This window comes from Condylura cristata, unplaced genomic scaffold (genome assembly GCF_000260355.1).
Source record: "Condylura cristata isolate star-nosed mole 26May11 unplaced genomic scaffold, ConCri1.0 scaffold00002, whole genome shotgun sequence".
Taxonomy (NCBI): Eukaryota; Metazoa; Chordata; class Mammalia; order Eulipotyphla; family Talpidae; genus Condylura; species Condylura cristata.
The window spans coordinates 54766230-54784938 of record NW_004567103.1 but is presented as its reverse complement, the minus strand read 5'-3'; the positions used below and the strand labels follow the sequence as shown (position 1 = coordinate 54784938).

General features: G+C 34.0%; 1 protein-coding gene across 7 annotated transcripts in view; it reads right to left on the bottom strand.

Annotated features, from left to right (window-relative positions):
* Positions 1 to 18709, bottom strand: part of WDSUB1 (WD repeat, sterile alpha motif and U-box domain containing 1) — a 46620-nt gene that overhangs the window by 17421 nt on the left and 10490 nt on the right. For 6 of the 7 annotated variants that reach the window (XM_012726903.1, XM_012726907.1, XM_004674627.2 and 3 more), the window contains 6 exons: positions 17741 to 17834; positions 9532 to 9565; positions 8521 to 8561; positions 8056 to 8162; positions 7177 to 7356; positions 4338 to 4478 (listed from right to left, as the gene is read on the bottom strand). In XM_012726903.1, coding sequence (XP_012582357.1) covers positions 4338 to 4478; positions 7177 to 7356; positions 8056 to 8162; positions 8521 to 8561; positions 9532 to 9565; positions 17741 to 17834 — 597 coding nt within the window. The remainder of the gene's footprint in view (positions 1 to 4337; positions 4479 to 7176; positions 7357 to 8055; positions 8163 to 8520; positions 8562 to 9531; positions 9566 to 17740; positions 17835 to 18709) is intronic. The other variant, XM_012726899.1, reaches the window with a different exon arrangement.

Below are 18709 nucleotides of genomic sequence, written 5' to 3'. Positions count from 1 at the left end.
TGCTCTAGCTTGCCTCCTCTCTGCTGCCCCCCCCAAGTCCATTATGGCAGTTGCTTAAATAGCATTCATTGACCAATCAGAGCACTGCTCACGTGTACATTGGCCAATCAGAGCACTGCTCATGTGTACAACAGGTGGGTTTGGCTGCTGAATCACGGGGCTGGGGTCCCGGGCACCCCGACAATATACAAATTTAAAACCATACTAATAAAGTCTCAATGACATTCTTTAAAGAAATAGAAAAAAATATTCATGACATTCATATGGAACAACAAAAGACCTCAAACAGCCAAAACTCTCATGACTAAGAAGAAATAGAATGAAGGCATTACAATCTCCAACTTCAAGCTATACTACAAAGCCATAATAATCAAAACTGCATGGTACTGGAACAAGAACAGCCGTACAGACCAGTGGATTTGGATAGAAAACCCAGGTTTATGGGCAGCTAATCTTTGACAAAGAAGCAAAGAAGATACAATGGAACAAAAAAAAGTTTGTTCAGCAAATGGTGCTGGGAAAACTGGGAAGCTACATGCAAAAAAATGAAACTAGATCACTATGTCACACCATACACAAAAATCAACTCGAAGTGGATTAAAGACCTAGACATAAAAACGGAAACCATAAAATACGTGGAAGCAAAGATGGGCCAAACACTACACAACATAACTTCAGCAACATTTTTGAAGATAGAGCATCCAATGCAATGATAGTGAAGGCAAGGATAAATAGATGGGACTACATCAAGTTAAAGAGCTTCTGTACAGCAACAGAGACATTAGAAAAAACAGAGAGACATCCCACTGATTGGGAAAAAAATTTTCTCACACAAAACTAGTGATTAAGTATCGATCACAAAGATATACAAAGAACTGATGAAACTCAACAAAAATAAAGAACCCCATCAAAAATTGGGCAGAAGAGCTAAAAAGACACTTTTCCAAGGAAATGCAGATGGCTAACAAGCATATAAAAAAAATGTGCAACATCACTTGTAATAAGGGAGATGCAACTTAAAACCACAATGAGGCCCTCCCTGGTGGCGCAGCAGGTTAAAGCACACCACTAAAAAGATTAAGCCACTTCCTCATGAGTTCAATCCCCATCTGCCCCGGAGGAGATCCACATGGCACGGCAGACCTCTCCTGACCTTCCCGCTGCTCCCCTCAGCAGTGTTACTTCATAGATCTGCCTGTTCTACTCCCCACTCTGTCTCTGGTGAATCCTCTCACCCTCTGCATCTCTGGCCTGTACCCCAATTCTGTATGAATAAATAAATCTTTAAAAAAAAAAAAACAAAACAATGAGATACCACCTCACCCCAGAGATAATGGCACATCTTCAAACAACTAGCAACAACAAATATTGGCAAAGATGTGGAGAAAAAGGAACTCTCCTGCACTGCTGGTGGGAATGCAAATGAGTACAGCCATTATGGAAAACTGTTTGGAGGTTCCCCAAACTGCTAAACATGAAGCTTCCATATGACCCAGCAATCCCACTCCTACGTATCTACCCAAAAGACACCAAAACACTGATTCAAAAGGATACCTGCACCCCCATGTTTACTGCTGCTGTATTTACAAATGGAAAGACATGGAAACAGAACAAATACCCAAAAGTGGATGCCTGGATTAAAAAGATGTTGTACATATACACAATGGAATGTTAGTCAGCAAACCCCCAAAAAATAAACACATGCCTTTTGCAGCAACATGGATGGAGCTGGAAAAGATCATGCTTAGTGAAATAAGCCAGAAAGAAAAGGAAAAATACCAGATGGTTTCACTCATAGCAGGAATATAACAGACCAAGTGAGAAATAATAATAATGAACAGCTATATACTAGAGACATTTTATAGGGGTGGAGTGGGGAATGAGATCTAAAACAGTGGGCAGAGGGAAATGCACTGGACTATGGTGATGCACATGGGTGATTTGATGATGGGAAGCCCAAGGGGATTACAACTGAGATGGGAAAATGCACAAAATGATGTAAAAATAAATTATATTATTCATTTAAAAAAAAAGAAAATGAGGCTAGACAAAGACTGTAAATAATATATATGCAGTCATGTATCTGACTAAAGACTAGTATCTAGAGTTTTAAAGAAGTTTTGCTATTCACTAATAATAGGCAATGCATTGCCTAGAGGCAGAAAATATACCACAAAGCTTTAGTAATCAACACGTTATATAGGCACTGGTATGAAAACACAACAGACCAATGAAACATAATAGAGTCCAGAAATGAACCCATGCATATACAATTAAGCTAGACTATACAGTGGGGAAAAGGACAGTCTCTTCAATACCTGGTGCTAGGAAAACTGGACAGCCAAGTAAAAGAATGAAATTGGATCACCAATTTCACCATGCACAAAAATTTAACTCAAATGGTTTAAAGATCTGATTGTAGCATGTGAGACAATAAATCTTCCAGGAAAAAAAAAAAAAAACATACAGTAAGCTCCATAAGTTTAGGTAATTGGTTTTTGGTTTTTTTTTTTTTTTTTTTAATGACACAGCAAACTAATGAGAAATAAAAGCAAAAATAAATAGTTCTATATCAAACTAAAAAGCTTCACAGCAAAGGAAACCAACAAAATACTACTGAATCGGAGGAAGTATTTGTAAATTAGACATAGGATTACAGGCTAAAACACAAAACATACAAAGAAATGTAAACACACAGTATGTTTAGAAATAGGATCTGAATTAACATTTTTCTAAAAACTGGCCAACTGGAACATGAAAAGATGTTCAACATCACCAATCACCAAGAAAAGCAAAACAAAACCACAATGAGTTCTCACCTCACAAAGGCTAAAATAGCTACTATCAAAAAGACAAGAAATAACAAGTATGGAGTTAGGGAGAATCTTCATAAACTATTGATGGGAATGTAAACTGGTACGTCCACTATGGAAAATGGTATGAAGGTGCCTCAAAAAAAAGAAAAAAGAAAAGTACATACGCAGCAACTCAACTTATTGTTACTTCTGCGAAGAAAATTAAAACACTAGTTCAAGAAGATGTAAGCCCCTTAAGTTCATTGTAACATTATTTGCAATAGTGAAGATATAGAAACAACCTACATATGCACTAATACATGAATGGATGAAGATGACATGGTGTGTACACACAGTGTAATACTATGCAGCAACAACAACAAAAAATCTTGTCATTTGCAACACGGATGGATCTTGGGGATATTATGCCAAGGGAAATAAGCCATACACAGAAACAAACAAAGCATGATTTATGACAGGATAGATAAGGAGCTCACTTTACACACCTGTTATTTGAAAATTTCTTGAGGATCTATTATTTTGCAATTAAAAAAGGACATTTGCAAAAAGAACAAATGTTTCCATCTAAACAAAGATCAAATATGAAACTCCAAATGTAAAAACTATGTTTTAAAAACTGGAAAAAAATATTTACGCTTTTATAAATGAAAAATGTTCCTGTCTACAACAGTTCAGAGTGAACAGCAATAATCAAATGTAGTAAAATGATACTAAGACCAGTTCCACTAATAATGTAGACAAAATATATAAGGTTAGTACTTAAGTTCTTCAGATAATTATCAAAGATGGTGAATATTTTATTTAAATGGTAAGCTGCCATTTAGAAAACTGTACTGCCTCCTTAGCAGTGTAAGGAACATAGTTTTAAACAATCATTTACAAGCAAGAACAGTCACAAAATTCAATGATCACAAAACTGAAAAAAATCAACCACACTCAAATATATTGCTGGAAGCACTATCACCTATAGAAAACCACCTATGAACAAATCCAACAACTAACTAGAATGAACAATTATTCATTAGTAAAACACTCCGATCCATTAATTCTGCTTTGGAACACATGCCATAAAATGCTATGAAAATAGCCATAAGTAATGGTAACCACAGAAAGCGTAAAGTGCCAAGATACCCATAAAACACCATTTACAAAATAAATTCATACACAGAGGAATGAAACAAAACATAGCATTGTCATGATGGAATAAAGTTATGTGAATTAAAAATTATGTAAACTAATTTAATGCTCAGAAATGCATAAAGTTTTATACCAAAATAATATGGATTCACTGATTATAACTATGTTATAACAATTTTTTTTTCCTTATGTAAACCTCCTCCATGCAATTTTATTCATTAAGAAATATACAATGTTTAATAGTTCATCTCAGAACTAATGAGTTTTAAAAAAGAGAACCAGAAAATACTTATTAAAAATAAAATGGGAATTTTGAAAATTTTCCATATTTAAACAAACTATTATTCATTTAGCACATTATTTGCCCTGAAACTCAGAACATACCTGATGCAATGACAGGATCTTTCATAAGCTCCCTAGTTATTGGACATATAAATTCATCAGGAATTCCAGAAGAAAGGGATTTCACCTCTGTCCTAAGCTCCTCAATTTTCCTCAGAACTTTACTGCGCAGGCCTAGAGATTCTAAAAGAAAAAAATCATCTATTAAGGCTGGACCACTATTGGTAAACTTTATGCAAGTTTTTAGCAAACTAGATTTTATTTGCTACACCCAAATACCTCAGACATAACTGTTTTACCCCATGGAACTTATTCATAATTTCTTTAATGAATCTTTGCAGTATAGAACAGTGTGTGATTAAAATGCAATAAATCAGCAAATAGAACATTATTTTAAACAACCTTAGATCTCAAAATTGCAACATACACTGCACAAAATCAGAAAAGGCTCATTTTTATTTGTAAATTTAATTAAGCAAACAAACAAAACCTTTCAGTGTCTATTTGCATTTTTAGAACTAGCTGAACGTTATACTTTAGGTGGAGATTTTGTGGGGTGCTACAGGCATTTCAGAATGTCTCATACTTCCCATAAAAAGCCAAATCAGGCCCTCCGTGGTGGAACAGAGGGTTAAAGCACAGCACAAAGAAGCTTAAGCCATTTCCGCATGAGTTCGATCCCCTCTCCTGACCCGCTCGCTGCTCCCCTCAGCAGTGTACTTCGTCGATCTGCCTGTTCTGTACCCCAATCTGTCTCTGGTGAATCCTCTCACCCTCCGCATCTCTAGCCTGTACCCCAGTTCTGTACGAATAAATAAATCTTTAAAAAAAAAAAAAAAGCCAAATCAGCTTTCTTTTTATTGGGAGGTAATTCTCCAAGTGTTTATCTACTTGACAACTTTGTCTCAGCAGTCATCCTTGAAAGCTAAAGTCCCCCTCCCAGAGGGCACATTGTTTCTTCAAGTACAAAGAAGTTAATGTCTTTGCTAGTAGTCCCCATTTAAAAATCAGGGTTCATGAGCTCAGGGTTCCTCAGCCATGACACAATGTGGTGACATGATTACTAAACTGTGGAACTCTATTGAGGCTCACAGGATACCCTTATGGAAGTGTGGCAAGTCAAATGAGCAGCTTCCTGCCTCTTCGGGACCATTTCACTGCTTTCCTGTGACTTCTTTCCTATGTAATTCACTGAAACTAAATTGAGGTTTTTGTTTTGTTTTAAACAATGTTTTTTTTTTTTTATTTTAATTGTGGTACTACTGTATTAGGAGACTCTGCAGCAGGTAGTGGACTCACTACCATAATCTGAAGCCATATACCATTGTGCTTTCCAAGTTCTTTGCTTCTACCATACCTTTTCCCCCTGAATACTTCAGTTCTACAGTCAGTAAAAGTAATTCAAAAGTACCATTAACATGTGCTTTCACAGTGATAACTGTATAACATAAGGATAAAGTAATTAATAGTCTAAAAAATGTATTTGTCAAAAGCATTGTGATAACATTCATATTTATAATATAGAATACAGAAAGTATATTCTGTATTCCCCATAAAAAGCATTTGATACAATAACTTTAGATTTTAAAATTAAAAAAATGTCGCATGTGTTTTTATGGTTTCTAGGAAAACAAGAGCAAAAAGGAAACTTAAAAAAAGTGCTTCCAAATTAGGAATGTATGATTATTTGAATATAAGAACTGACATGATATTTGATGGCTGCTTGGCATTTCTCATTCCAAATTTCTACTACTGGGTCATTTACAACAATTTCAAAATTCAAAAATAGGTAGCGATTTGCAATATTCCTGAGAATAAAGATAAAAGCTTAGGCAAGTGTGCAGATGAAAGTCACATGATTTGTACTGGAATTACTGTTTGTCTTGTATAAAAGCTCAAAGTGACCTTTCATACTTCATTTTTCAAGTGAGATATTAAATGTTATAGTGGAGTTCACAAATGTGGCAATTCACAAAATGTCTTTAAGATATTTTAGTCATTGTCCAATACCTTTTGTAACTGAATTCTGCCTGGACATTCCTTCTACAAATGCAGTGTTAGATATGAGAAATTATCCCTATTGTGCCTTTGGTTTTCACTAACACAATCCTAAGAAAAACTATTATTATAGAGTGCCAGGCTAACAGATATTCAAGTCTATAGAAAGTTCTTTTATTGTATGTTTATGGAAGGCCTATTGAAAAAAAGATTTTATTCTGCTTGATTCCTTAAAAATTATTTTTTAAATACCAAACAATATATACTTTGTTTTTTAACAATTCAATGCACATTACTGTACAATTAATCTACTTCTTCCATATGATAAATCCATATCAGTGCATATCAAAATCACGAGAAGCCACTAGGATGGCTATAATTCAGAAAGCAAGCAAGTGCTAATATGTAGAAATACCATACATTGCTGGTGATTACAGCTGCTTTGTAAATAGTCTAGTAGATCAACTATAAGCAGATAGTTGCCATATGACCCACTACTAATTATACATCCAAGAAAACTGGAAATCAATGCCAATATGCTTACCCACAAATGTTCATAGAAGTATTTGTAATAGCTAAAAACCAGAAACAATCTAAATTCAATCAACTGATAGATAAGCAAAAAGTACTGAATCTCATTGTATGTGAATTTAACCTCAATTTTTTAAGTATATGTTTTTAAAATTGCAATTATATAATGACCTTACTGACCCAAAGAAATGCCAGGTAACACTTCTTTTCCCTAATAAAAATTTAGTGTCCTTCCATTCAATTACATACAAAATAATTGCTGTACTAGAATGTTATGAAAACATGAATGCAACTATAATGCAGAATAAATTACAAAAAGTTGCTTTTAAAATTGCCTATCTACTAATCTTACCAATTTTCAAATCATCTGCCAGACTCTCTTTGGTAAGATTCAGCAGTTCTCTTCCATCAATGTTATTCACTTTGAAAATATCGACAAGATCTTTTAAACCTTGTGCACAAAGCCAAGTTGACACATCATCCTCTGACCAAGCTTCGATAAATTGCTTTGGTTGATACTCTGTGCTCCTTGCTTAAAAAACAAAAGTATGCACAAATTAAAAGGCAGTGAAATAAAAAAGAAAAAGTATTCCCTTTATAAACATCCTCACTTTACATTACAAATTGAAACTTCTTAAATCTATTTTATCATTTTAACATCCATTTAAGAAATTAAAACAAACCCCACCATATGTAATTAAAGCATTATTTAATAATACAGTTATTCTTTGGGAATTTCTTTCATTCCAAGAACAATTTTTAATATATTATATAATTCTTATCAGTAAAGGTATTCTTTTTGCTCTACCTCCTATGTATATTAGCACTACTACTTGGTAATTGTGATAATAAAAATGTGTCAACAATAATAAAAATAATGTTGTCAAATTATGTCTTTACACTGCTTGATGAAACCAAAAATAAAACTATAATTCTGTTTTGCTCTCAAGTATGTTTATCTGAAAAATTACAGGAGAATAAATAAATGTCTTATAAAACTACAGTAGATGCGCACCCAAAAGAGTTTACCAGAGTTTTAGTGTCAGCCAACTACTTTAACTTTAGCTTCTCTAAAATTGTTTTTAAATTACATTAAACTACAGTATATACTTCATATACTGAGAAAAGCAACATGGATAATTTGTCCAAAATTTAGTGAATTCCTGAATTTCAAAAAATTCTTTTAATGGTGAATGTGTTGAATTGGGTTAAATATGATGTCTTTACTAACCTTGGGCAAGTGTTTCCAGGTCAAACTGCCAAATGTTCACTGTTTTGTCCATTGAACCAGTAGCAAGTAAATGGCTATTTGGTGCAAAAGCACAAGTTGTGACGTACCTAATTAATAAAAACAAGTAGTTGTTATTCTTAGATTAATTTTTTAGCTATATTAAAACAAAGTTAGGGCCCTCCCTGGTGGCGCAGCGGGTTAAAGCACAGCACTGAGAATCTGAAGCAGCTTCCGCATGAGTTCGATTTCCGCCTGCCCCAGAGGTGACCACATGGCGTGGCAGGCCTCTCCTGACCTGCCCGCTGCTCCCCTCAGCAGTGTACTTCGTTGATCTGCCTGTTCTGTTCTCCACTCTGTCTCTGGTGAAGCCTCTCACTGCCCCTGAGCCTCTGGCTTGTACCCCAGTTCTGTATGCACAAATAAATAAAATCTTTAAAAAAAAAAAAAGTAAGATTAAGTTCAAACCTGGTGTGCTGAGTCAATATGTGAAGTATATTTTCAGTATTCTGAAAAACAAGAAAAACAGCTTTATACTTACTGAGGGAAAAATAAAGTTACTGATAAAGATTCCTAACCAATGTTTATATGACATATATAACTTAATATTGAATCACTGAAGTTGACACTTTAATGAAGTATAGCATGTACATATTATCAGATACTTATTTTACTTTCTCTCATTTGTTAGCACTGTTGTTTACTGAACACCTTCCTAGACATTTTTAGTATTTAAGACTGGGCTCTTGCTGATTTTCTGAAGTAACAGTAACCTAAATGTCTATTATGTAAAGTAGTTTTTATTCTTGCTATAGTACTTGATTTATACCTCTAAGTGAGTAGAATTAATCACTTAGATTTTGAGTACACTGAGTTGTTTATTCACATCTAGATATATTTAATTGAGTCAAACATTTTATGGAGAAAATTTAATGTCAGCCATTTTCATGAATGGAAAATCTCATGGAAAATTCTCTAGAAATATTCATGACAGGTAACTTTATAGCCTTTGTAACTTGATCTTTATTCACAAGGATCTGCCAAAAACTTTTTTCCCCCCAATTCCATTATAAGTCTGTCTTCTAATTTCTAAATCCAATCAGAACTCTACAGTGATAGGTCACTCTCAGCTAGTCCTGGTAAATGTTCATCCTTTGCTGTTACATCTGGCTGTAAATGTTTAAGAATAATTTATTTAAATTTATTTTTTTGGATAACTGATCCTCTTTAAATGTGTATTGCCTTTGATCAGATTAAATATTGATCTTAAAATCTTTATTGAAATGTATAAGGGCCTGTCCCAGAATCAATATTTTACTTGGCTATTTTGTCATTTCTGAAAATATAAATATTATCCTCTTGAACACAATTAACAAAAAAGTATACACATTTTTTATTTTACATAACTAACCTTGAAACTTATTGACTAATAAGTAAATGCAACTAACATAGATGACACACACATTTTAAAATACTTACAATATCATACACTATGACAGACTTATCCACTGATCTTTAAAAGAAAAAAGAAATTGTGGGTGAAAAGTTCTATATATACAAAGTACAATATGTAATTAGCATTTTTAAATCATTTCAGTATTTTACAAAAGCTAAGATATTGAAATACATTTAATATGCAGTCTTTTGTATGAATTTTTTTTCTAAAATGACAAAAAACATACATAAAATTTATTAGAAAATTATAAACTTTATTAAATCACTAGTATATACTATTTGCACTATATAGCCATGAATAAACATTTGACACAATCCCACATCAAGTTAATAATTCAAAGGGGAAACCACAAGGACAAGCCACTACTTCTGCTTGATGTTTCAGATAACGTCATTCTTTATCATCGCAGTTGGCTGTGCCTTAATTGCCAGTATATGTGCTTATTCCATTGCTAAATACTAAATATACAAAGAAGGTGTACACACACACACACAAACATACATTTATATACATCTTGATAGTGACTCTTTGAAAACTGTAATACTAAACTTAATATGAATTATATACGACTTCCTATAAGAATATGAGCATTAAAATCTATCACCCAGGATTATTCTAGTGTCGAAAAAAACATACAAAGTAAAACAATGCTATAAAAAAGTACATAATTTAAAAGATAAATAGCTTCTACATGATACCTTTTCCCTTTTGGAAACAATATTTATGCCACCATGATATATGTTGCATAATGAGAAATATGTCAATAGATATATTGCTAATACAAGTACTAGGAATATCTATACAATGTAAAAATGTTGATTGATTTTGAAAAGATAATTATAGTCTGACCATAACAGTCAGACCTTTTGAAAAGCAAAACTTCCTTGTTTAATCAACTATCCAGAGTTGATGATGGATTCTGACTACAGATTCTTTGTCACATGTTTAAAGTATAGATTACCTTATAATTTAAATGTTCAAATACAAAACAACACATAAGAAAATGAAGTGTATATAAATAAATCTTGGATATCAAAACAGAATTATAGCATTAAATATAAAATTAATCAAAACTAATTAATAAATATTGGTAGCTAACATGAAATATTTATATTCTAGATATAATTCAGGGACACTGTTAATCAGTCCTAAATTTCTCAAGTAATAAGGTATTACTGGAGTGGCTAAAATTTTTAGGAAAAACTCAATTATGTCTAAGCATACTAAGAAATTCTAAAAGAAAATTTTACCGTCTGCAACTCCACTAGATACAATTAAAATTAACCCATCTTGGGTCTCTCTCTGGTGGCACAACGGGTTAGAACACAGCACTGCAAGCTAGCCACAGCCACTTCAGTGCCAGTTCCATCCCTGGCTCCGGAGGTATCCCACTTCAGTGCCAGTTCCATCCCTAGCTCTGGAGGTGACCCACATGGTGCAGCAAACCTCTCCTGACCCTCCTGCTGCTCCCCTCAGCAGTGTACTTTATTGATCTGCCTGTTCTGCTCCCAGCTCTGTCTCTGGTGAATCTTCTCCCCATCTGCACCTTTAGCCTCTACCCCAGTTCTGCATGTATAAATAAATATATCTTTTTTAAAAAAATAAACAAAAACTGGCCCTCCCTGGTGGCTCAGCGGGTTAAAGCACAGCACTGAGAATCTAAAGCCACTTCCTCATGAGTTCAATTCCCACCTGCCCCGGAGGTGACCACATGGTGTGGCAGACCTCTCCTGACCCGCCCGCTGCTCCCCTCAGCAGTGCTCCTCATCGATCTGCCTGTTCTGTTCCCCACTCTGTCTCTGGTGAAGCCTCTCACCGCCCCTGAGCCTCTGGCCTGTACCCCAGTTCTGTATGCACAAATAAATAAAACTTTTAAAAAAAAAAAAAAACTAACCCATCTTGAAGATCTATTATTAGAAAAGCTAAATAATTAATTGTAATCTTTATGAGCATTGTTCTGGGAAATCATAAATCAGGGCATTTAAATTTTATAATAATCTTAGGAAGAAAGTGCTATTGTCTCCACTTTATAATTCAGAAAAGTGAAGCTGAAAGAAGAGACGGATCTAGTCTGCTCAAGGTTACACAGCTAGGGAATAACAAAGCTGAAACTAAAACTTCATTCTGTGTGATCCTAAAATCCTTATTTTTAGATTTTATATTTCCCTAGAAAGTCATCCCTCAGAGTATATTAAAATTATAACTGATTCATTACATATATAGATACCCTGAAAATATAACCTAAAAAGCATATAAAGCAGATGGCATGGCTATTCAAATTTCACTAAAGCTTTCACAAGCCATCAAACTTCAAGAAATGTAATATCTGAAAACCCTCCATGACAAGTTCCAATATACACATTTAGGCTAAATGAGTGGACTTGTTCAATAGGATTGCTAACAATACTGCAGAGAGTGTAGTGGCAAAAAGATGATTTGTGTTTTGGAAAGGTAAGATAAAGCCTTCTTATGCTACTCATTACTGAGAAAGAGAAGGTTGATTTTTAATACTAGTCATAATTCATGACAACAAAACTATCATCCACATTTATAAAATAGATTAAAACATAAACATCTTGCTAGAAAGGGGAACACTTCCAATACCTTAGAAAATAAGACTCTTGTCCTCCCTTTCCCTTCTGCTAAGCAGAAAAGAAATGACAGATGACTGGAAATTTTGGAGGAAGATTCTGGGACTTGTGGATTAGTCCCTTCTGGATTTTCTCTTTTCTCGGATCTGCTCCTACAAGGGATGTTTTGGTCTATGCACCCACGAGGAGGTGGTGAGCCTGTTGGTGCAAATCTACAGTCATATAAGCTAGTGTGCTCTGTATTTCTGCCTCAGTGGTCTTCACTGAAGAAAAGAGGATGCTGTTTATTGAATTCTAAAAATTCTAACAATGATGGACATTTAAAAACTGTTATCTAAGGAATCCTAACAACTAGAAGAATTTATGGACAGAAGCCCCTGTTTGAATTACAAGAAGTCCAAGTCTTCTTATTTATATAGAGGCTAATACATGTAATATTCATTTTATCTAACTGGATCAAGAGAAATAGGGTAGAACACAAAACAAAGTCAGCTAAGGGGCAAGACTTAGCAGAAGTGCTATTATCAGACAGATGTTTAAAAAGATTAAGGGGAAAAAGTTTTACTTCATGATGTACGATGCCATCATAGTTCTTGAGCAAATGGAACATTTGAAGCAAATTTAAGACTACCTTCTGCTAATCTGGATTGAAGAGATTTTTTTAAATGTACAATAATGCCACTCCTTTCATTATTTTTCTAAAGAAAAAAAATACAATGTTGATATATAATGTGTTTGTTGTTGTTAAACGAATCAAAAATATTTGAGGCAGTTTTTAGTTTTATTCTCTGTAAATAGCTATATTATACCTACACATACTCAAAAAAGCAAAAGGTCTATAGGCTCAGTTTTAAGAGCATCAAAGAACTCTAAAACCAAAAAATAAGTTAATCACTGAACTAAATCATGATTTGTTTTTCTTTACTTCACATTAGTTCCCATAGCTCCTATAGCTAGGCATGTTTAAAAGTTTCAACTGTTCTCCAAAAGCTTTTCTATAAATTGCAGCATTCCAGGTCCTCTATCATTTCTACAACCTATTATTACATCTTCAATGTGCTTTACCTCATTTTTCTTAGAGATTTATATGTGTGTGTGTATATATACATACATACATGCACACACAGGACTGGGATACAGGCCAGAGGTACAAGGGGTGAGAAGATACACCGGAGACACAATGGGGAGTATAACAGGCAGATGTACTGAAATACACTGCTGAGGGGAAGCATCAGCTGGGACTGGAGAGGTCTGCCATGCCATGTAGGTCACCTCCCTGGCCAGGGATCAAACTCGTGGACCAGTGATTGCGATAGCTTCATAGTTCTGTGCCTTAACCCACTGAACCACCAGGAAGGGCCCTACCCCATTTTATATTCACCACACATGCTGTGTATTGCCTGTTGGGATGCCCTCCATGTTCCCCAATCCAGCTATATCTTTATCTGTACATTCTAAACTGCCTTTTGCATCAGCACCCCATATCTGTGGTCTCTACAACATTCTTAGTACAACTTCTGACCTGTAATCCCATTCCATTTTCACTCATTTTATCTAGTCACTTTCTATTTAGTCAATATTTTTATCTTACTGTTTTTTCCACTGTCTCCCTTTTTCTCATAAGTATCAAGTCTATTTACCAATGTCTTTTAATCATCAATAGAATCTATCTTGAGCAATTAACTTATTTACCAATAGGTATGACTAAACAGCTCTTAATTCTCCTAAAAGACCTAAATGTTTATACTTTACCAATTTTCATTTCCAATTCCTTCACTTGTTTGTGTATTTATCTAAATAAACTAAAAATATCTAAATGTGGCCTATTGCAACTTATAAAACAAAGTATTATGGGAACCTCCATTTATGGAGAATGATTGGGAAAAGTACAATCGAGTTCATGTGTTAATTAAGATTCATATATAGGCTATTGGCAAAGTTAAAAAGAAATTTAAATGTGATAATTAACACAAAACTGTATTGAGGGAGTCTCCTCTAAATGTACCTGCATTTATTTTAGACACAAAAACACAGAAATTATATGGAATATCACAACACAACACTTTTTCCATGATTCAGGGGGTATGGGCATATAAAAACCTTAGTTTTATTAGGTTATCCCAATCAACCTATTATCAGGACAGAATTAAAGTATCCTAAAGGGCAAAAACATTGTACTTATATGCCCTATTACAACTGTCAGAGAGGAGCGTTCCCTGGTGGCACAACAGATTAAAGCGTAGCACTATGAAGCTAACCACAGCCACTGCAGCATGAGTTCCATCCCAGGCCATGGAGGTGACCCACATGGTGTGCCAGACCTCTCCTGTCCTGCCTACTGCTCCCCTCAGCAGTGTATTTCAGTACATCTACCTGTTCTGTTCCCCACTCTCACCCTGGTGAATCTTCTCACCCTCCATATCTCTAGTCTGACCTCTCCTGTCCTGCCTATTGCTCCCCTCAGCAGTGTATTTCAGTACATCTACCTGTTCTGTTCCCCACTCTCACCCTGGTGAATCTTCTCACCCTCCATATCTCTAGTCTATACCCCATTTCTTATGAACATATATAAATAAAACAAAAACAACTATCAGAGGTAGCCACTTAAAAAACAAAAACAACTATCAGAGGTAGCCACTTAAAAATCATAAAAAATTGAATTTCATATAATCATTTTGTCAATTAACCTTTCTTCTTAAAAATAGTATGCATAGTATGTCCCCAAAATAATAGAATTAAATCCAACTTTATTTTTTAAACTTTCTACTGATTTCAATTCTAGGTCAAAGAAAAACCATTTTCATCTTTTGAGAAGAAGGACCACATCTAAAATTATGCAACAGAACCCTCCAGTTGACCAATAAATGACAGCAGGGCTAGGGACACCAACCCCCCAGTCAAAACTTATAGGGCAATCCTCTGTATTCATGTAAAGTGGACTGTGCAGTTCAAACACATGTTGGTCAAGGGTCAACTGTACCTGGTTATTATTTAGTAGTGCTTGGCACACATGAAAGAGACCCTGTCATTCTTAATTCAGGACGTTTTAAGTGGAGGTTAGTGCCTGAAATATGTGGAGCCAAAGCTGTTATGAAAAGCAATGAATGTGGGTTTCAATGCAGTAGGCTGTGAGATCAGACAGGGAAGTTTTACAAAATCCAACATTGGAGGAGAAAATATATAAAAGAAAACTAAAGTAATTGAATCAAGCCATTGCAACCCTACTCCATTGCTTTACAGAATATAAAAAATAAAAGCCAAAGTTTAAATTTTCAACGAAGAATTAGGTATCATAGAAAGTGACATAGTAGACCTGAAAAAAATAAACAAATACAAATTCCAGAAGCTAGAAAACAAGGTAATCAAAATTAAGGACTTATTACTGAACCAGTTCAACATGAGTAAAAAGGAACTATTCAGAACAAAGTACAAGAAATAGAAAATGAAAAATATACAGAAGGGTAGATAAGTGAGAAAGTATTCACTCTCACCCCAGAATTAGAGAAGGTAAAGATCAGTGGCAACATTTGAAGAGATAATTAAGAAGGATTTCCCTTAAATTCATGAAATATCTTTCTAAATATTTAAGAAGCTTGGTGAATTTCAAGCATACTATATAAAAATAATTCAAATTCTAGACACACAATAAATGTACAGAAACCACAAACAGAATTTTTTTGAGAAGTCAGCAGAAAAAAATATTAATTACATCCAAAGGAACAACTGAATAAACTGATTTTTCTGCAGTCATCACAAAACAATTAAGTCCTATGTTATATTTGTCCCAACAAGCCAAGGTTGGTTTAACATTTGAAAAATCAGTGTAATTTATCACAGTAATCGAACAAAAGAGAAAAACTATGTGATCATTTTAAAAGATGCAGGAAAAGGCATTTGTTAAAATACAACACTTTTCATGATTTTTTATAAAGGAGAATATTTAATAAAGCTTATCCCCCCATCATACAATGATCATGAATAGTTTTTAATAATGAAAGCGGTCCCTTCGCAATGAGAAATCAGACAAGAATGGCTATGGTCTCTATTCCCATTATTCTGGTAGTGTTAGCCAGTAAGTAGTTCAGTAAGGCATAAAAGATGTTAAAAACACAAGGATTAGAAAGGAAGAGACAAAAGTGATCATTAACATATGATTTTGTGCACAGTTAGAATTTTGTCAAAAAGTAGAATAAATCCATCTTCCCATAATTATTTCTCTATATTAGTGACACCTTTTGTAATAACGAAAAAAATTAAGTTCTTGGAACTCAAAAGATAATGCACTCCATTGAATATAATTATGAAGAGAAACTGAAGACTACTATGTGGAAAAAAATGCTGTATTCATGGATTAGGAGTCTCAATATAAAGATGTAATTCTCAAATTTATCTGTAGGGGCAAGTTGGAGACAATCTGGTAAGGTAATTCTGAAATTTACATGTTTTTGTCCAAAAGCAGGCAACAGTCAAAATATAAAGTGTTGGACACAGAGAGTGGCATGAGAACAAGGATAAAAAGAAAAATAGAAAAAACTAATAGGCCCACACAAACATTGTTAGTGATTCTGATAAGTTATCAAAGTAGTAGAAAAAGATGATCTTTTCAGTATATAATACTGAAACAACTGGATGAATATGGAAAGAAATGAAACCAATTCCTATCACATATTGTACCCACAAATTAAATTTAAGAAAAACCAATGAAAGTTTTAGAATATAAGAAATATCTTCATGATCTCAGAACAAAAACTGACCATACAAAAATCACTGCAAATCCACACATACACATATATACATGCACACACACACACATACACATCTATGTGTGTGTAAGATAAACAAATCAGTACGAGAAAGATAACCTAGAAAAATGGTCAAGAAACATGAGTAGGTACCTCATGAAAGAGGAAATACATATGGCCAACAAACTTCTGAAAGGGCTTTAAACTAATTTTTTTTCAGGGAAATACAAAATAAAGCCATTATCAGGTAACACTCTTCAATTTTTCCATCCTAAACAATGTAAAGACTCACAATACCAAGCATAGGCTAAGACAGGAAATAAAATTACTATCAGTAATCAATTACTGGAGAATTTTGGTATTACCTCCTGAAGTTGAAAATAAATTCCATCTATGACTGATCTGTTCCATTCCTATGTATTTATCCTACACAAATCATGAACATATGCAATGAAGATACAAATATAGTAATAGAATTATTATTGTGATGCTCCTAAAATGGAACTAAACTTTATATTCATCTACATTAAAAGGACAAGTTGTAGCATATGCATGTAAAGGACTATCACAAAGCAATGAAGACCAAAAGCCCACAGCTATCTGCAGTAACATGAATGCATGGGAAAAGTTGAGAAAAGGTAGGCAGGCACAAAATAATTCATACTGGATGATTTGCTTAAGTCACTTTAAAAGAAAACGCAATACTGCTTAATGAGCCAGGGTTTCTGTCATCAGAAAGGTGAAAGAAAGGATTTCTGCAACAGAATCAACAGAATCTTACCTGGTAGTGTTTATACAACTATGTTGGTTGACTAAGCCACTCTTGATATTTTGTATGTACTTTTCTGTATGTCTGTTCTATTTCATATCAAAATGGTTTAAGCAAATCAGCAGCTTACCCGGAGACTAGCATCTGTCCATTATGAGAAAAAGCACAAGCCAGAACAGGAGCACAGTGTCCACTCAGTGTACTTTTATACTTTAATTCAAAACCTGCAAATAATAAGAGAAAGAGATCCACATTTAGAATTCATTTTTTAACTCAAAGCTATTTCACTTACTTATCCAGTAAATAATCTTTTAGTGCCTAAAGGACAGAAAATGAAAAACACACCAGGCATCTCAGATATCAGAACTCAGTTATCATTGATTAACTGGTTTTAAAAGTTGAATAATGCGTGAAGAAAATGCTATGTTCCCCAAAGGCTGGAGGTAAGAGTAGGGACTGTGAGAAGGTGGGAGGGTGTTAACATGGGCATCTAATAAATACATACTAAAAAATATGAATCATATTTTAGTTGTCAAAATAATCAAGTGCCTATAGTTTAACATGATGTTATTTTCTCATTACATAAAAAAGAATAGTGACTTAAATTATAATTTCAATGTACCTTATACTACTCCTAAAAAAGGTATGATAACAATAAAATCCTTTTTATGCTTTCTATAATTACCAAACAGAATTGTCACAACTATTTTAAACATAAACCAAGGAAATTCACTATTTTAGTGACAACTTGCAAAAATAATTAAGAAGTCGGTGTGGGAAAATAAGTGAAATCTGTGATTTGCTCAGACCTAATGAATACTTTTTGGAAGTGTTAATGATTTGGAAGAGAACAAACATTTAACTAAACAATAGGTCATTAGAGCAGGTAAAAGTTTCAATCTTAGAACTGAAAAAATACTATTTTTTTTTTAAAAATCTGAGAGCAGTAAAGGCAGTGCACGAAATATACAGATCAGTAAATAGGAACAATCAGAGCAAAAATACTGACAAGCTGTGAACCAAATGAAGACCTATAAAATTTGTAGTATGACCATAATAGGGTTACATTCTCAAATATAAGATACATGTGTCTATTAGT